This window comes from Strongyloides ratti, assembly GCF_001040885.1.
Source record: "Strongyloides ratti genome assembly S_ratti_ED321, chromosome : 1".
NCBI classification, from domain to species: Eukaryota; Metazoa; Nematoda; class Chromadorea; order Rhabditida; family Strongyloididae; genus Strongyloides; species Strongyloides ratti.
This window is the reverse complement of record NC_037307.1, coordinates 8,711,484-8,731,478: the sequence shown is the minus strand read 5'-3', so window position 1 is coordinate 8,731,478 and position 19,995 is coordinate 8,711,484. Positions and strand designations below refer to the sequence as shown.

The following is a 19,995-nucleotide window of genomic DNA, read 5'->3' as shown; positions in this document are numbered from 1 at the left end:
TTTTTTAATTTAATCTGATAATCTTTGTTACAATGATTCCGTAAAAGCGAATTTTATTTTAGTGGTGCAATAGTAGATTACTTTTTTTTAGTTTAAAAAAGTTTATTTATGAATTAGACAAATACCAAATTAAATTCTTTAACATCGTATAAATAGAAATGGATTCAATGTTAATTTATTTAGTGGAATTATTTTATGTAGTATCATTTACAAAATAGTTCATAAGAATAAATTTTTATTAACCATCACGTAAAATTTCCATATTATTGGTTCTGATATGTAAACGTTTTGTTACATAATTAAAAAACATTGATTATAATTTTTCTTAGTACAATTAAAGTTAAAAATTTTATTTTGTATTAAAGAATACCAAAAAATACATAATATTTACAATTTTTATATGAATAACAAAATTGGTAAGTAAATTAATTGGATGATGAATTAGTTGAATCATCAGAATCAGAACTTATTCCAGTATATGTTGGTACAGGAGGTGAAAGAGATTCTCTCTTACCCTCTTCCTCTTTTTTCTCGTTTTCTGAAGAGTCTGAGTCTGACGAAATGTAAGCTTTACTTTTGTATTTCCCTTTTTGTTTATTATTTATATCTTCTTCATCTTCCTGTTTCTTTTCTTCATTATCACTTTCACTATTTTCAATTTGAGATTCTTGTTCCCTACGGTTTTTCTTACCTTTTCTTTTCTGTTTTCGTCGCCTATTCTCTTCCTCAAATTCTTCTTCAGAAACAATAAATCCATCGTTAACATCACTCTTCTTCCTTCTACTACCTCCTTCCTTTTTACTACTAGATTTTCTCTTTTCTTCTACAGTTGGAATTTTGAGAGCATCCTTTGTCATATTAAGATATTCATTACGAAGTTCCCTTAGTCTTTTAAGTCTTTCAAGGTCCTTTTCTTCTTTATTTTTTTTCTCAGCTATTCTTTCTTCCTCCAATTTTAGCATCATCTCTTTTTGTTTTATTTTACATTCCTCTTTTTCTCTTTCAAATTCAATAGCTTTTGTTCTTGACAAATTTGCTTGAATTAAATAATCTTCACACTTTGAAGATTCTTCTTTTGCCATATCTCTATTTATATATCTCCATTTATATTTCATTTCATTATTATTTAATAATTGGTATATTACATTATAAACATCTCTAGCTTCAGTAAAATAACCAATTGCATTATCTAAATCAGTTAGTGATGATTTTGTAGATTCCATTATTTTTAAACCAATTTTCATATAAATTTTAGCTAAATTATATCTAGCATAAAAATTACAACAATCAGCATTAACTGCTTGAATCATGTACTCTTTAGCATTATTATAATCATCATTTTTCCAAAAAATACGAGCAAGAGACATCAAGACATCACAATCGTTATTGAGGCCAAATTTTTCAATAGCAGCTTTAAACATTTGTGTTGAATTTAAATAATTTTTAAGCATACCATAAACATGTGCTAAATTTAACCAAGCATCTTTTTTATCAAATAAATTTTCACGAACTTCTGCAAAACATTCTCTTGCTTCTTCATAATTACCATTAAAAGCAAGCAAAATAGCTATACAATTAGCTGCATAAACATTCTTTGGATGATATCGTAAAACTTTAGAATACATCTCAAATGCTCTCATAACATGTTGTTCATCTTTTTCTTTATTCCTATTTGGAATACAAAGTTGTTCTAACCAAATATTTCCAAGAGCAAAACATGCAAAAGCATTAGATTTATGTTCTGGTAATTTAATAATATCTTCAAATTTTTTTTGTGCTTGTTTATAGTCTTTTCTTTCCATATAAAGACATCCTAATAAAGTCAATGCTTCGACATTTTTAGAATCTCTACTAATGACTTCTTCATAATATTTAGATGCAATTCTAGAATCACCTCTTTTTTGAGCAATTCTACCTAACCTTAAAGTAGCTTCATAATAATTTGGTTTCCATTTTAATAAACATTTATACAATTCAATAGCATCATTACAATATCCTAATTCTTCTTTTGTTCTTGCTAAATTAAAAGTTAATGTTAATTCTAAATTGTTAGCATAGTATGTATCTTTCGATCGTTCCTTATCAAGTCTATTTAGACACTCAGAAAAGACAGAATTAGCTTCAATGTATATTTTATTCATGTATAAATATACACCTAAATTGTTGTATAATTCAATTGGTATAACTCCATTTCCATTTTCCTTATACATGTCAACTATTCTAGCAATTTCTTTTAATGCAAGACTAATATTTGTTTTCTCGAGAAATCGTGCATGTTCAGCAACTAATGTAGCATCAAAAAGATTATCACCTGTTAATAATTCAGAAAAAAATTTTTTAGCTGAAGATGTACGTTTATTTTTCATATCAAAGTTTTTTCCTGGACACCTTATATACATCATAATTAAAGCTTTTTTTGTATTAATATCATTTGGTGCATCAACTAAAACTTTTTCAAAACAATCTATTGCTTTTTCAAATTCTTTATTTTTTACAAATAATTGTCCTAAACCAAATAATGGTTGTAAATATTTTGAACCACATGAATTTATAGCAATATTGTAGTGTCGAATAGCAAGATCAGTTTCACCTTTTTGGTGTAAGCATCTTCCAACCATGTAGTGACCTTCAGCCTTTAAACGTGGAGATTCTATTAAATGTAATGCTATATTAGCATATTTTTCACTTTTTGCATAATCAGTTCTTAAAAATAAAAAGTTTGCCATTTCTAGTGCAGTAACAGAATTTTTACTATCTTCTTTCCATGATCTAACTAGTCTTTTAGCAGCAGCACTTGTTGATTCAAGAGTGTTTTTATTAAAATCAAGTACAGCTAAAGCAGTTAGTGCATAACTATTATTTTCTTCAAGTTCTAACACTCTTTCAAAAGCAACTCTCGCTTTCTCAATATATCCTAATTTATGTAAACAATAACCAATACCCAAACGTACATATGGTGGAGAATTAGGACACATTTTAAGTACTTTTTTATACATTTCAAGAGATTTTTTATACTCTTTTTTATTATAAAGTACACAAGCATATCCTAAAATAGCAGGAACATTCTTCTCATTTGTATTAATTACAAATTTGAACTGTGCTTCAGCTTGATCCATTTTAAGACCTTCATACAAACAAAAATAAGCACGTCCAAGTAAATGATCCTGATCAAACATAAGAATTTTATCTCCGGCATTGAAATAAGTAGTAGCTTTTGAAAAATGTTGTGCTTTCTTTACTTTTTCTGTTTCTTTACAACCACATAAAATTTGATAAGAAGCAAGTGCATCATATAATTTTAATATATCGGTACTTGTACCGTCGTGTTCCTTCTGTCCATATTCTATACCTTTCTCAAGAATTGCTTGGAAATCATCAAACCTTTTTTGACGATAATATGCTAGTGCAAAATCATACCAAAGAGATATTCTACAATGTTCTCCTAATAATTCAGAAATGATAATATCTACTTCAGGTAATGTTGAAGTAGTATATTCAATAACACCCTAAAAAAATAATAATTTTTATTATAAAATTAAAAATATATTTAAATAAATATAAAAAAAAATTTTATAAATAAAACTAAAAAAAACTTACACCACCATAACGTTTAGGAATTACTAAACCACTTCCATTTAAAACTGTTTCTGTCATTGTCAAAAAATATTAGTAATTAGTTATATTTTGATTAGTAAAATTATGATGAGATAAAAAAATTATATTTTTAATTAAAAAAGTTCGCTTTATTTCTACTCATACAATTTTGGAGTAAAGTTTATTTGGAGATAAATATTTTTATAGTAAATTTTGTTATAAATAAAAATATGACGTGATAAAATTTGAAAATTCTTTTAATTTCTTATACTTTAACTTTAATAATTTTTTCAAATTAAAAATTATTTTAAATAAAAATGGATAAAGATGTATTTTTCATATTTATGTGGTAATTAGAAAAATTATATTTTCTTTTATTCCTTACTACAATTCTTGAAAATCTTAACATATAAAAACAATAAAAGTTGACGACTTTAAAAATAAATAGTAATTCAAATAAAGTATGTATTCATTAATTTTTATTTATTTAATTTAATAAAAAATATATTATTATTTTTATTTTAAAAGTTCTAGTTTTATACGAACACTATCCCAAATTTTAGTTGCTATATCCTAACAAGAATACTTATAAAAAAGGCATCTTTGTCTTTTACTTACTGCAGATAGTAACATAGAAAATATGTCTATTCGTTGCTCTATTTCTGGAGAAGTTCCACAGGAACCAGTAGTTTCACAGGTCTCTGGTAATATCTTTGAAAAAAGACTTGTTATAAAATTTATTGAAGAAAATGGTGTAGATCCAATAAATGGTGAAAAACTTACAAAAGAACAGGTAATTTTTAGAAACTTTATAGATATAAATATAATTTTAAAATTTTTTTTAGCTAATAGATCTCAAACTTAATGATAGTGAAGTAATAGGAACACCAAGAAATTTTAATATGACCTCAATTCCAACAATTTTAAAAGTTCTTCAAGAAGAGTGGGATGCATGTATGTTGAATACATTTAATTTAAGAAAACAACTAAAAAAAGCAAGACAAGAATTGTCACATTCTTTATATCAGCATGATGCTTCATGTAGGGTAATTGCAAGATTATCAAATGAACTTAATGCTGCTAGGGAAGCATTATCAACACTACAACCTCAATATACAATTAATGGTAATGAAGGTGTCGATGGCGATGGGGATGATAGAATGGAGATTAGTACAGAAACATTCCCTGGTATCGATGAAGAATTAGTTGAAAAATTAAAGGAAGTTCATGATGAACTGAATAAAAATAGAAAGAAACAATCTAAAAATATACCTAAAGAATTGACTACAGTTGACGAAATAAAAGATTTTAAAGAAATTGCTTCATTATCAGGATTTCATAGTACTTCAAATCCTGGTATAACATGTCTTGATATCAGTAATGATTTATCATTAACTGGAGGCACTGACAAAACGGCTGTCCTTTTTAATATGAAAAATGAAACAATTGAGCAAACTTTTAAAGGCCATAACAAAAAAGTTACACAAGTTATTATAATGCCTGATACTACAACATTTATAACCTCATCTCTTGACTCAACTGTACGTTTATGGAATAAAAACGATGAAAATGCTACAATGACTATAAAAAAACATACTGATGGAGTTACTGATATTTCTCTTCATCCAACAAAACAACATCTGTTGTCTGTCTCAAATGATTCAACTTGGGCATTTACTGATATAAATGTTGGTAAAACTCTTGTTAAATGTTCTCAGGGATCTGATACAAGTGTAAGATTGGCATGTGGACAATTCCATCCTGATGGTGTATTACTTGCAACTGGTGGTACAGATTCAATAATAAATATCTGGGATATTAGAAGTCAGGAGAAAGCTTCTGATTTACCTGGTCATACAGGTTGTATAAGAACTATCAATTTCAGTGAAAATGGTTATCTTCTTGCATCTGGTGCTGATGATGGTATAGTTAAAATGTGGGATTTAAGAAAACTTAAATTACGCGATTCAATTGAAATTAATAATGGTGATACTCCTATTAACCACTTAGTTTTTGATAACACTGGAACATATCTTGCAATTGCAAGTAGTGATGTTCATGTACTAACAGTCAAACCGTGGAATATAGTTAACAAATTTAAAAATCACTCTTCTACTGTTACTGCTGTTGCATTTGGAGAATTAGCTAAAAATATTTATTCCGTTGGTATGGATAGAAATTTAAAAATTTATGGAAATTAACATTCTCTTTTTTAAATCATTTTTTTTGTCATTTTAATTTTTTATAAGTATTGTTTTTTATTCACATTTGTTTAACTTTATTTTCTTCACGAATTGTTTGAATTAACAAAAATAGTACTTTTTTACAGATAAATATTTTTTATTGTATGGTTATTACCAATGAAGTATTATTATGTTTATTTAATTAAAATGTTAACTTTATATTTTATCATAGAAATAAAATGTTGAAAATAAGGGAGGAGATATCTAGAATATCAGAAGATCCAATATTAAAAAAAGATATGGAAATTTTACCATCAAATTATAATTTTGAAATAGCAAAAAGTATTTGGAAAATTAAAGATATGAAATCAAAATGTGTAGGACTTCAATTTCCTGAAGGTCTTTTAATGTATGCTTGTGTTATTTCTGATATTCTTGTTAAACATACATCTTGTGAAATAATAATTCTTGGAGATGTAACATATGGAGCTTGTTGTGTTGATGATTATACAGCTCGAGCTCTGGGATGTGATTTACTTATTCATTATGGACATAGTTGCCTTGTTCCTATTCAAGATACTAGTGGTATTCAATTATTGTATGTATTTGTTAGTATAGACATAAATCTTACTCATTTTTTGGAGATACTTAAAGCAAACTTTGATAAAAGTCAAAGAATGGCTTTAGTTAGTACTGTACAATTTATCGCCTCTCTTCATGCTGTAAAGAAAGAGTTGATTGATGCTGGGTATTCTATTTTAGTACCACAATGTTCTCCATTAAGTCCTGGTGAAATACTTGGTTGTACTAGTCCAATTATTGAAAATGCCGATATTTTAATATATCTTGGTGATGGAAGATTTCATCTTGAATCAGCTATGATGCATAATCCTACTCTACCAGCTTATCAATATAATCCTTACAGTAGAATTTTAAGTAAAGAAGAATTTGAGTTTGATAAAATGATAAATAATAGAAGTAAAGCTATTACAATTGCTGAAAGTGTTGAGATGTTTGGATTAATACAAGGAACATATGGTAGACAAGGAAATTTAAAAATTTTTGAAGATTTAGAAGAAAAATTAAAAGAAAAAAACAAAAAATATATGAGGATTCTTATATCTGAAATTTTTGTTCATAAACTAGAATTATTTAAAAATATAAAATGTTTTGCTCAAGTTGCATGCCCAAGATTAAGTATAGATTGGGGTGAATCTTTTAAAGTACCATTATTAACACCATATGAATTATGTAGTGCTTTAAAATATGTTGATTTTAAAAGAGATCGTTATCCACAAGATTTTTACTCATTTGATTCTCTTGGACCATGGACTAATAATCATGAAAAACATAGGCCAAGAAAAGTTAAGAGAACAGCAATAAAAATTGTTGCAGAAGAGTAAAAATATTTATCGTTATTATTATTTTGTTAAAAATTTATATTGTTGTTTTTTCTATAAATATCTTTGTTATTTGTTGGATTAATTTTTAAAGAATAAAAAAGATTAATGTAATAAGATTGTTTGATTCTGAAGATGATAAAAAAGGTAAACTATACATCCTACTGTTAAAATCTAAAAGAAAAAAAAATAATTTTTAATAATTTTTATAATATCTTACCAGCATTAAAAATGTTCTATTATAATAAGAAAATTGAAATATTGAAATTGGTCTAGAATCACGTTGAAGGTAGGTTATGTAAGTCCCAATAACTGCAAAAGACTGTTCATTAAGGACACGTTCTGAGGCAACCAATGAAACAATTTGTTCACGTATTCTTGTTACTTTACTCCATACAATAGTTGATAATCCTAATATAGTTATAATATGTATGGCCGAATCAAGAAGTAAAAATATATCTATAGCATTATCAAGAGGTGTTCTTGAAATATTTGAAAAAATAAATGAAAAAATAAGAGTTATGATAACGCAAATATTTAATGGTATTTGTGCATCAAGTCTTATACTATAATATTAATAATAATAAATTTTTATAAATAATTTAACTTTACATACCTTAATATTTGTTTTAATGGAGCAAATAATGAACCTAATTTCATATGTGCTCCAATATAATGTCTTATTACAGGTAATTGATATATATTACCATCTGTAGTTAAATCATTACTTAATTTTTCATACTCAGCAACAATAATTAATAAGTACGATCCTAAAATTGAATATACAATTGGTGTACACATAAAAAGAAAAAATGTTGTTGGTAAAAGAAAATATGAAACATTTTCAAATTCTGCTGGAAAATAGGTTGTTAATTTTTTAGATTTTAATTCTCTATCTAAAACTATTATAACATCAAAACCAAAAAGTAAAACACCACGTAAAAGTGCATATATAAAAATAATACTATGTATTTTTGATATATCTCTTCTACTTTTCAATAATCCTATTCCATTCGAAGATTTATGAAGTTTTTTATTAAATTTCTCTTCCTTATTAAACCATTGCCAACTGATAATAAGTATTAAATCAACAAAGCCCATACATTTTTGGATTACTAATAATGCTCTACCACAATTTACTAGATAGTTGTATGTTGCTACATGAACAGTTGTTTGGTAAATGATAACAATTAATAATGCCAATGATACCAAAATAAGGAGTCCTTTATGAAATTTCATTAGACAACGAAGACAAGAATTATTTGGGCGTGGATATGATATTTCTACTCCCAACATTAAACCCAGTATTTTTCTAGGAAATTTCAATGATTCTAACTATAATTTATAAAATTTAATAAAAAGTACAAATTATTTTATTAAAATTTTTTTTTAAAATAAATATTGTTAATATAATCAAATGATTAAAGGGAATACATTAATAAAACTTGCCTGTAGATTAACTTTTCTATGAATACTAACTGAAATCTCACTTGTAGAAAATTCAATAGGAAAAAAGGGCATTTTGCCAAATAAATAAAAAGTCTTGATACACTATTATCATGAAATTCTAAAGATATAAAATATTTATATATAATAAAACACATTTATTGTATCATTAAAAAAAAAAAACAATTTGTAAGTAATTGAGAATAGTAAATAAAAAAAAAATAAAAATATAATTTTATTGTCCCATTTGTAATTATGATGTCTCATAAAATCAAGTTCTATTATTATTACTATTTTTTTAAATACATAGAAAGAGAAAAATAAAAAAATGAAAAAAAAGATAATATTTCTAAATAATTTTATTGGTATCTTAGTTATATTTCAAGTCATTCAATTGGATAATTTTAATAGAATCACCAAATGGCAAAATGTAATGGTGCTATTTCTACTTCTTCAAAGCATAAAAATAAGGAACCATTTAATTTTCATATTTTCTTTCAACAATTCATATAATAAAATACTTAATTTTTTTTTTTTCCCAATTCAAAATAATGTCCATTTTTTTTTGTCATATTAATAAAATAATAATACATTTTTTTATCAAAATTAACAATAGAATACTTAAAATATATAAAATAATGAAAACTTAAAAAAAAAAATTAAAAAAAATGCATTGATAATTTTTAAAGTAGTAATCTTTTAAAAAAGATGAAGTATGGTAAAGAAAAAGTTATAAATTATAATATACATTTAAACAAAATTCTTACATTTTTATTTTGATAGTGTAAAAAAGAATAACCACTTATCCTACAAAATTTATTGCTACATTTATACATATATTCTTCATAAAGAATCATGTTTACAAAGATTTACACTCTCAAAGACATTTATATATAGACTTTATAATAAATCTATGTTTTGAAGAAGAAATATATTCTATTTATCATTTTTCAATGAAAAATATAGATATATTTATATATAGACACACCCAGAAGAATGAGGAGGAGGACCACACATATTTAATAGAATTTTTTTCAATCATTTATTATCAAAAGTTGAACAAAAAAAATTTATATCAGTTAACTTTTTTATTTTAAATTAATTAAAATGATTAAAAAAAAATTAATTAACAAAATTTTTTATCCTTTTTTAAATAAAAATATATTTTAATAATAAATTCAATTTTTTTAATGCATAAAAAATTTTTTTTAAATAAAAATTGTAATATCTTTAAAAAAAATTAAAAAGATAATTGTTAGTTGTTTTTTTTACTATAATTTTTAATGGCAAAAAAATTTTTTAACAATTGGTAAAATCAACTAAAATAAAAGTCAACGGAACTAGAGAGGCATTAAACATATATATCACTAATTTATCATAAAATGACAATAGTATAATGTTGTTAAAAAAATTCTTTATTTCTAAAATAACGTTTTATTATATAGACTTTAAAGTTATGTATATATATTGTTATACAAAAACATTTTAAAATAAGCTAGATTCAATTTTACAAAAAAAAAAAAAAAAAAAAAATTTGTTATAATACTTTTAAAGATTAGAAAAAATAAATTTATGTGAACAAAAATAATAATTTTTGTGTTTGTAAATAAACAATACAAAAAATTATAGAGTATTTGTATGTTGTAGAATGATTAAAGTCTTAGTATTTTTTTAGTAAAAAATATTACTGTTTATTTTTAATATTTACTAGTGGTTTTAGTTTTATTTAAAAATAGATATACAACAAATAAACTTTATAAATAATTTTAAAGTCCACCACCTGATCTTGAGATGTCCATTTTAGATTTATTATCATGTGCTTCAAGGTATTTTACCAATCTATTTGCAGAAATTTGACCACCCTTTAATCCACTATATAATAAGAAAAATTCTGGAAGTTCAATTTCACCATTTTTATTTAAATCAACTTCATTTAATAATTCATGTAGTAATCTCTCATCAATCTTTTCATCAACTGCACGGAAATGTCTTCTTAAATCATTAACTGTAATATGTCCTTTTCTGTCTTTATCAAGTAAATCAAACTTTGCTTTTGCTGCTCTCATTTCATCTGTTGTTAAATTTAATGGTACATTACTTAATGATTGTGTTTTTGCATCAACACCCATTTCTGTATCAATAAATTTTCTAGCCTCTAATAATTGTGCTTTTTGTTCACATCTACTCCATTTTAATTCTTCTGCCATTATTGATACTACTTTTTCTAAAACTTCATGTGCTGCATATGTATTTAAAAATGCTATACGTAACCTTCTTGCTATAACATCTTTTGCTGTCATAGCATATTCTTTACATGCATATCTAACTTCTGCTTCTAAATATGGATATTCTTCATGTAAACGATGACCAACTATAGGCCATCTTTTTCCTGTCATTTTACACATTCTAGCAACAACAAAAGCTCTATCACCATATGATTGTGTTAAATGACTTGCTACATCAGCATCCATACCATAATCTTGTACCAAATTTACGTACATTAATGGATCATAATTATGAGCACCTTCTAACATTAAACCTGCTGTTATACAACCACTTACTGGTTTTAAATTATGTTCTTTTACTGCAGCATTTACTGTTTCTTCAGCCATATGACGGTATGTTGTCCATTTACCACCAGCAATAGTAATTAAACCACTTTTACCTATTTCAATAATATGATTTCTTGCCAAACTTTTTGTATCTTTTTTATTTGGATCTTTAACAAGTGGTCTTAATCCTGCCCATGCACTCATAACATCTCCCCTACGTACAACAACATTAGAACTAAGATATCTACGAATTTCTTCAAGAATAAATTCAACATCATTATTTGTAGGACATGGAGAAAAAGATACTTCATGTTGTGAATCAGTTGTCCCAGCAACAGTCATTTTTTCCCATGGTAAAAAGAAAATAACCCTACCATCACTTGTTTGTGGATCAAGTAAACCAGTTCCAGATGGAGCATAATAACCAGGTAAAACTATATGTACACCAACAGATGGTTGACATATAGGTTTAGAATCTGAATCAGCCATCATTCTAATAGAATCAGTAAAAGGACCAGTAGCATTAATAATAGCTTTAGCTTTAATATCCCATTCAGCACCAGTAATCATATCTTTAACTGTTGCTCCATATAATTTTCCATTATCATCTTTTAAAAGTTTTTCTACCTTAACATGATTAGCAGCACTAGCACCATGTCTTATGGCAGTTAATATGATAGCAAGATTCATTCTTGCATCATCATGTTGTCCTTAAAGTTTATTTATATATTATTAAATTTTTTTTTTTAATTTACCATCGAAATATATTAAAGCTCCTTTTAAATCTTCACTTTTTATTAAAGGAAATCTTTCTAATGCTTTTTCTTTTGAAATATAATAAGAATTTTTAAGAACTCTTTTACCACTAACAAAGTCATACATTTTTATACCAGCCCAAAAATAAGGTACCTGCCACCATTTATATATTGGAATCATTATTGGTAATGGTTTACTTAAATGTGGAGCAATATCTAATAAATTAGCTCTTTCAAAGAGAGCCTCTTTAACCATTCTATATTGTTCAAGATCAAGTCCAAAAATAGCTGCTTGTAGGTATCGTACCCCACCATGAATTAATTTTGTAGATCTTGAACTGGTACCTGAAGAGAAGTCATCCAACTCAACAAGTGCCGTTTTTAAACCTCTTGTTGTAGAATCTAAAGCAACACCAGCACCAGTAGCTCCACCACCAATAATTAAAACATCAAATGAATCATTTTTTAATGAATTTAAAATATCATCTCTTGTTGGTAAATTACCGGATGGTCGTTTATTTAACTCTTTCAATCTATCAGAATAAGCTGTACGAAAGTATTGATTCTATAAATAAAAAAAAATATATATATATACATATATAGAAATAAATTATATAATAAAAAAAAAAAATTAACTAAATAAAATTAAAATATAATAAAAAAAAATTACCTTTTCATTACAAAATCTTGACTCATTAGTTTCATCCAAATAATAAATTGAACCAAGTCCTAAAGATACTAAAGAAATACCGAGAAAAGACTTAGACTTTAGTATATTACTACCAAAACGTAATATCGATGAAGACATGATAAAAAATATTTAGTAATATATCTTAAAATACTAGTTGTTATCTTATATTTCTTTAAATTTTTCTTTTAAAATTATTTTTAACTTTTAATTACACAAATATACTTCTTTTTTAGTATAAGTAGTTTTAAAAATTTGTACCTTTGTTGTTAGTCACCTTTTTAAAGTATTATATACAAATGACAAATAATAAAATGTTTAAAAAGTCTAAATAGAGTAGTTAAAAAAAAAAAAGAAATGATTTTTAGGAAGAAAAATTTTCACACTATAAATGTAATCGTCATAAAATAACAACATTTAATCTATTTTTAAAAAAAAAAAAAGAATCCCATGTAGTAATTGTAGAAGAAATGAAAAAAAAAATAAAAAATTTAAACGTGCAACTTTTAAGAAAAATATATATATATGTATTTAAAATCTTTTTTAATTCTTTTAAAGCGTGTCAAAGATAGAATAATGTATATTTGATAAAAAAAACCACAAGTAAAATTGCTAGTTGCTTTAAGTTATATAATACAAAAAAAATGCTTTCTTTTTAATAGATTTTTTTTTTATTATAATTTAAATATAAAAAAAAAAATAAAAAAAATATATTTATGTTTATTAATACTAATGACACTAAAAAATACAAAAAAAAATAATAAATTTTATAAAAGAAAAATTTTAAAAATAATCGATAAGAAAAATAATAAAATAAAAGTTGTTTGTAGTTATATTATGTACTAAAAAATTATAAATGTACCAAAAATTATATATATATATTTTGAAATATGTTGTGGAATAGTTATGTGAGAAGCAATTTTATATATTTATTTATAGAAAATTTGTTCAATGATAAGACAAGTCAACATAACTTTAGTTATTTAAAATAATAATATTAAAAATTAGTAGAAAAAAAATCATTCGTTTCCTCAATATTGATAAAAAAATTTTTTAGATGATACTAGAGAATATATAATTGTACGTAACATTATTAGATAAACTGCCACAATCTCAAGATCACTAAGTTGCCTTTAAAATTCATGTATCATAATTAATAAAGATAAAAATTTTAAATGATAATAACATCCGTTTTCTGTTATAATTATTCATCTTTTTTTTTTCCTTCTCTCTTGTCTTTCTAACTAAATATTTTTTGATTAAAAATAAACTCCATAGTGAAATATATAACACTTTTCATATGACTTTAAATAAAAAAATATCACTTGAATTATAAGTTTATGAACAAATAAATTCAATACATACACAAAAGTTTCAAAAAGAAATGAATTTTAGAAGTAGACAAAATAAAAAAAAAACCCTTTTTACCTATAAAATATATACATTTTACACTTTTTTTTTTGTTCTTTTAAAGACATTTATCAATTAACATTAAAGGTACATTTATGTATGTCCTACATTTATGTATCCTTAGAACTACAATTTCTAATAATGTAATATATAAAATAAAAAAAAAAACATAATATTACAATAAAATAATAAAAACTATTCCACCTTAAAAATAAACTATTTTGAAGAAGAAGAAAAAGCAGAAATATAGGTGGTTAATATCATAAACAATAAATAATTCTTTATATTTTACACAATTAAAAAAAAAATAATAAAAAAGAAAATAATAATATTAAAAAGAAGATGTAAACAAGAGAAATCAAATATAGGGAGTGCATACGATTTTAAAAAAAAAAAACATAATTTTTCTTTTAATTTTTTTGTAATTAAAAAATGATTAAAAAATTTTTTTTTGTCTATAATAGTAATATAAAGGATGCGTGTATTCCTATAATACGTACGAATCATCTGTGTGCGGTACTCGACGTGCAGTTGAAAGACGATGAGAAGGACATCTGTGTATAAAAATATATGATGAACTTTATAATTACATGTACCCAGAAAAAAAAATAGGAAGCTTATTAATTTTTTGACGTTATTTTTTTTTTACAATGTATCAGTTGGTGTTGTTGACAGTATCAATTTATGTCTCAATTTACTCTTCTTCAAAAATGGATCTATTGAATAAACAAATTGTAAATCACGAACTGTTATACGTTTCTTTCTTGGTCTATGATTCTAAAAAAAATATATTTTTTTTATTATAATGATATTTATAAGATGTAAGTAACTTACAATAACTGATGCATAACCAGAAGTCATATTTGAATCATGAGGATTAGGATCTGCCCATGATCTTTTAAATGTCCTACCACCTCCAAGAGCAGCTATTGCAGCAGCATTAGCTTCTTTATTTTGTGCTGCCCTAGCATCAGCTTCCTGAATTTCTTTAGCCTTCTGCCTTTCTGCATTATCACTATTTTTACTTTTTTTAGCTCTTAATATACTTTCACGTTCACGATTTTCTCGCCTTTCTTGTTCTTTTTTAGAAATTTCTTCTAGAAATTTTATCTGTTTCTTGCAATCACTACTTTGTGTATAAAATGGATTTAAATGAGATTTTTCTAAACGATGCTCAGCAGCAACAGAGAGACTTGTTAGTATAGATTTCATACGATGTTCAAGTGCATGAGACAACATATAAACAGCTTGATCATCAGGTTTCAAACCTTCTGGAAATTTCCGTGCGATTCTATTTGCTATAGCATGTGGGTTAAGTAACTTGCTATGTTGACGATATGTAGATAAATTTCTAGTTGTGAGATTTTCTTGTTGTACCTGAACTACTGACTGTCCTTGAATTACTTGCTGTTGTGCTTGTATTGGTATTTGTGAAGATGATTGTTGGGGAATTCCTTGAACAGAGGAAGGTCTTGATAAAGAATGACCACCATATGAAGTTCTAGGAGTATTATCCAGAGACTCTTCATTTACATAATTCACCGGAGTTGACGTTGTGTACGGTTGCTGTTGTTGCTCAACATGTAATATATTCTAAAAAAAAATATATATTTATTTAAAAATATTATTAATATTTAAAACAAAAATTACATTTTCCTGAGGTATCTGTCGATATTGTCCATTATTAACAGAAATTCCTTGATTATTAACCACAGACTGATTATCAGTGTATACATTTACCCGTTGATCATGTGTATAACTATTTTGACCAATAGAATTTTGATAATATGCATTAGAAGTTGTTGGTCTTTGATAGATATTTCTTTGATTACTAAAACCACCATCTAAATCTAATCCCTCAATCCTAACTCTTCCAGAAAGAACAGCACTTCGTAATGGTGGCATAGCATTTATTAAAAATGGCAGTAAATTTGGTTGTGCTTGAGAATTCAAAACACTCTGTAAGTTTGTTGCAAATTCTTCAATTGAAATCTCTTCAAATATTATATCCTAAAAGAAGGATATGAATTTTCAAATTAAAATTTTACCTTAACAAGTTTCTGAACTTTCATCTCAACATCTTTTCCACTTTTTCTTTGTACTGGAAGTGAGATGAGAGTTTTAAGAAATTTTAAACATTTGACAACATCATCGTTATTTTCCATAACAGTAGGATTTTCTGGAGACTGATTTTGTTGGGCAATAGCAACAGCTCCATTCATAATATTATGTGATATTGAAAATGAATGGTGATGTAAAAACTCTATAACAATATATCATAGTTAACATTTTGATTTATTAAGAAATTACACTATACATTTAAAAACACAAATGATATTTAACAAATAATTTATTTATCTCTCCTTATGATTGATCAAGTTATGCAAAAAAATAACAACATTATTTACAAAAAAAAAAAACTTATATAAGTATATTTCCTATTATTAATGGCAAATAGTATAAAAATAATAATCAAAGAGTTGATACTATTCCAATAAGTTTTCTTGATGAATATACATGTATAATCATCACATAAGGTATACATATAAAGCAAAAAAAAAAAATACAGTATTAAATATTTTGAACGTGTAAATTTGTAATGTTTATAGACAAAGTTCAAAGGTTAATGGACAACAATTAGATTATAATGAAGTATATTAATGATAGTCTTATAAATTACACATATTGAATAACATAAGTGGTTAAAAGATAACGGAACTTGTTTTATTATTTGTTTTAATTGTTTTAAATACAAAACTTTAATCTCTGTTTTTTTTTACACAATGTTTTCTTAATTAAATACATATATATAACTTTAAGTAATAAGGAAGTAGATGTATAATTAATTAATTAAAAGTTATGCAAATGTTAGAGCTTTATTTTTAAGCATGTCAAAAAGTTTATATTTGTAGGGTAATTTAAATTTCCCCACAAATAAAGAAAATAATTATTTATACATCTAAAACTACATGAAAAAAATTGCTACGCCTATTACTTAGCTTTTATATATTATTTAAAAGACGTAGAAATTTCTTTAAAGTAAGCTTTTTCTTATACTTATATATCAAAATATATTATAATTTTTATTATTAATATTATATGTTACGTTTTGTCTATATATATTTGACATTTGTAAAATTATTACTAATTAAAAATTTAAACTAATACTTCTATTTAGTTATATTGACGTTGCAAAGAAATTACAAAATATAAGCATTTCCATTGATAACAGGTGAAATTAATATCCTTGGTAAGCTTAAAAAAATATATATATATTGTAATATAGTAACTTAATAAAAGAAATATAGAATAACAATAAATAAGCTATTTTATAAGAATTAATATAAATTCTAAGAACAAACAATCTAAAAATATAAAGGTATATGCAAATTCCGTCGATTATAAAGACCACCAATAAAGTATTAAAACAAAAAACATATTTTATAGGATGATTTCAGATACCAGAAAAAAGGTCTTTACCAAAACTTTTAGCATATAAAATCCATGAAAAATAGTAAATAATAAACTAATAAACAATCCTTACTCAGAAAAAGTTTATTACCTTCGGCAGAATTGAGGACAAAAATTGCGCTTTACTTGAGAAATCGCGCTTGTGAACCACATCGTTAAATATTGGTAATGTGTCTACTAGATAAATATGTCTTCATCCTATCATTTAATAATATTATTAATTCTTCATATTTGGTTTTATTTTTTTTTTTTTCATAATCTATTATTCTTTCTTCAAAAAGTATATTTTTATTGAAGAACTTCCACATACAATAAACCAAGTGAGAGCATCATCTGATAAATTTTAATAAGTAATATTGATATGTGTTTTATAAATGTTCTCTTATTACTTTTTTGGAGAAACGTTGTTGCTAGTTATTGAACTTTCATATAACATATATATATGTGTCATTAGTGAACAAAATATATCTATCATAAATATCTAATATTTTAATTTTTTTTATTTTAAAGGTGGATTAATTATTATCAAATAATGATATCATATTTAACATAAAATAAAAAAAAGATTATTTTTATTTTTATACTAGTTATTTATGGTTTGTTAAAAATATAATTTATATACTATTTTATACCTTTGTCATATTTATTGTTATTTATTGCAGATAAAGGGAGAATGGATGGAAAAAGAAAATATTATGTTGTTAGATAGTAAAATTTCATTTATGTCTTCAAATTTCGGGAGCACTCTAATATGGAAGATTAATTTATAAAAATATCAATGTAATGTTGAAGGCAATTAGTTATGTAATATTAATATATTTTTATATTCCCGATGATTTTTTTTATACAAACTTTCTAGCAAAGGTATTTATAATGTAAAAAAAATGTGGTTTTTTTACATATTAGTAAAAAAAAAAATACGACTCGTCTTTAAATTTAATCTCTACCCGTTTTAGAAGAATTGATTTTTTTTGAATATTTTATTAATTTTAAAATCTTTATAGGTAAACTTTTTTAAGATGAATGGTACATCATTTCGGCGAGAAGGTGGTACTGATGCCAAATTTACTGATAAAGAAAAGAAAATGTTAAACAAAATTAAATTTGAAAAAGTTCTTGATACTAAGGTTTGTTGTAAAAAATGTTTATTTATATTATTTAAACTAACAATTTTAGATTGAAAATTTGTCAAAAATAGATTTTGATTTATTGAGACCTTGGATTTCAAAAAAGATTATTGAAATGATTGGTGTTGAAGATGACATTGTTGAAAATTTAATTGTTACATCATTACAAAGTGGTACAGATCCTAAACTTCTCCAAATGAATCTTGCTGGATTTTTTAATGCCCGAAATGCTCGAATTTTTATGGGTGAATTTTGGAACTTATTAATTGAAGCAAGTAATTCCAAAGATGGTATACCACAAGCATTAATTGATCTTAAACTTTCTGAGGTAAAAGAAAAGGAGAACAAAAAAGAAAATAGACGAAGTGAGGAGAATAGTGATTGGAATAAACGCTATGAAAGTATGTCAGGTTTTAAACGTGATCGGGAAAAAAAAAGTACCAGAAGAAGACGGTCACGTTCATATGATAGAAGAGATGATAAAAGACATAAAGATGTTTCAAAATCACCGGATAGAAGAGAACATAGGCGTAAAGATCATCGTCGTCGTCGGGATTCTCGTAGTCCAAAAAGAAGATCTTCTTCTTACAGACGATCAGTCAGTCCTAGAAGAAAATCAAGGAAACATTCTAGCAGTCCTAAAAGAAAATATTCAAGAAAGTACTCTGCTAGTCCAAGAAGAAAAAGATCACATTCACATAGACGTTCTCGAAGTACTGAAAAAAAATCATCGAAGAAACATGTTTCTACAAATAGAAGAAGGTCATCTTCATTGAGCATATCTCCAGCATCTAACAAAAAATCACCCCCGCAACAACAATCGTCTACCTCTAGAAGATCAACTTCACGTAGTGTATCTTCCAGTCCAAAAAGGAGAGACTCTTTTTCACCAGAATACAAACGCTCTCGTAGATCTCCATATAGTCCAAGGCATAGATCTAGAAGATACAGAAAACGCTCATATTCATCATCAAGTTCTGTTAATTCTAAGGGTGAATGGAGAAGAAGATAAGTACAATAGATACTATTCAATTTTGGTGGGGCCGTTTTTTTGGATAAAAATATGTAAATAAATTTTTGTTTATTTTTAATGTGTTTATTTTTAATTATAATGTTTTTTTTTAACTTTTTGAAGAAAAAAAATTTTTTTTAATACAATAAAAAAATCACCATTAATGTTTTTTCATAGTAAAAATATCTTTATTTACCAAAAAGTTGCAAAAAAAATATATTTAAAAGAAATTTTTATATGAAGTTAAAATATCAAAATAATTAGTTTTATAATAAGAAACATCATTTTAAAAAATATAAAGTGGTTTTACACGACTTCATTGTAACAAGAAAAAAATCAAAATGAAAGATATATGCT

The 19,995-nt window shown here is 25.0% G+C and overlaps 7 protein-coding genes across 7 annotated transcripts; 3 read left to right on the top strand and 4 right to left on the bottom strand.

Moving 5' to 3' along the window:
* Window positions 1–425: 425 nt before the first annotated feature.
* On the bottom strand, window positions 426–3,654 carry SRAE_1000273100 (RNA polymerase-associated protein Ctr9 homolog; the record flags this gene model as incomplete). Its single annotated transcript, XM_024649842.1, has 3 exons — window positions 426–1,411; window positions 1,454–3,506; window positions 3,598–3,654. The coding sequence occupies 3 exons, from the start codon at window positions 3,652–3,654 to the stop codon at window positions 426–428; spliced, it is 3,096 nt and encodes a 1,031-aa protein (XP_024503678.1).
* Window positions 3,655–4,234: 580 nt separating this feature from the next.
* SRAE_1000273000 (PRP19/PSO4 homolog) lies at window positions 4,235–5,795 on the top strand (the record flags this gene model as incomplete). Its single annotated transcript, XM_024649840.1, has 3 exons — window positions 4,235–4,298; window positions 4,341–4,387; window positions 4,440–5,795. The coding sequence occupies 3 exons, from the start codon at window positions 4,235–4,237 to the stop codon at window positions 5,793–5,795; spliced, it is 1,467 nt and encodes a 488-aa protein (XP_024503677.1).
* A 221-nt stretch (window positions 5,796–6,016) lies between these two features.
* SRAE_1000272900 (Diphthamide biosynthesis protein 1) lies at window positions 6,017–7,180 on the top strand (the record flags this gene model as incomplete). The annotated part of the gene is made up of 1 exon (XM_024649839.1): window positions 6,017–7,180. The coding sequence occupies one exon, from the start codon at window positions 6,017–6,019 to the stop codon at window positions 7,178–7,180; it is 1,164 nt and encodes a 387-aa protein (XP_024503676.1).
* Window positions 7,181–7,282: 102 nt separating this feature from the next.
* On the bottom strand, window positions 7,283–8,698 carry SRAE_1000272800 (Hypothetical protein; the record flags this gene model as incomplete). The annotated part of the gene is made up of 4 exons (XM_024649838.1): window positions 7,283–7,351; window positions 7,398–7,743; window positions 7,794–8,512; window positions 8,627–8,698. The coding sequence occupies 4 exons, from the start codon at window positions 8,696–8,698 to the stop codon at window positions 7,283–7,285; spliced, it is 1,206 nt and encodes a 401-aa protein (XP_024503675.1).
* A 1,691-nt stretch (window positions 8,699–10,389) lies between these two features.
* Window positions 10,390–12,738, bottom strand: SRAE_1000272700 (FAD-dependent glycerol-3-phosphate dehydrogenase family and EF-hand domain and FAD dependent oxidoreductase domain and EF-hand domain pair-containing protein; the record flags this gene model as incomplete). The annotated part of the gene is made up of 3 exons (XM_024649837.1): window positions 10,390–11,885; window positions 11,931–12,495; window positions 12,601–12,738. 3 exons carry the CDS (start codon window positions 12,736–12,738, stop codon window positions 10,390–10,392), a joined length of 2,199 nt encoding a protein of 732 aa, XP_024503674.1.
* A 1,935-nt stretch (window positions 12,739–14,673) lies between these two features.
* SRAE_1000272600 (Transcription initiation factor TFIID subunit 4) lies at window positions 14,674–16,250 on the bottom strand (the record flags this gene model as incomplete). Its single annotated transcript, XM_024649836.1, has 4 exons — window positions 14,674–14,805; window positions 14,863–15,621; window positions 15,679–16,038; window positions 16,077–16,250. 4 exons carry the CDS (start codon window positions 16,248–16,250, stop codon window positions 14,674–14,676), a joined length of 1,425 nt encoding a protein of 474 aa, XP_024503673.1.
* A 2,032-nt stretch (window positions 16,251–18,282) lies between these two features.
* Window positions 18,283–19,638, top strand: SRAE_1000272500 (Serine/arginine repetitive matrix protein 1; the record flags this gene model as incomplete). The annotated part of the gene is made up of 3 exons (XM_024649835.1): window positions 18,283–18,363; window positions 18,504–18,626; window positions 18,676–19,638. The coding sequence occupies 3 exons, from the start codon at window positions 18,283–18,285 to the stop codon at window positions 19,636–19,638; spliced, it is 1,167 nt and encodes a 388-aa protein (XP_024503672.1).
* Window positions 19,639–19,995: the final 357 nt, after the last annotated feature.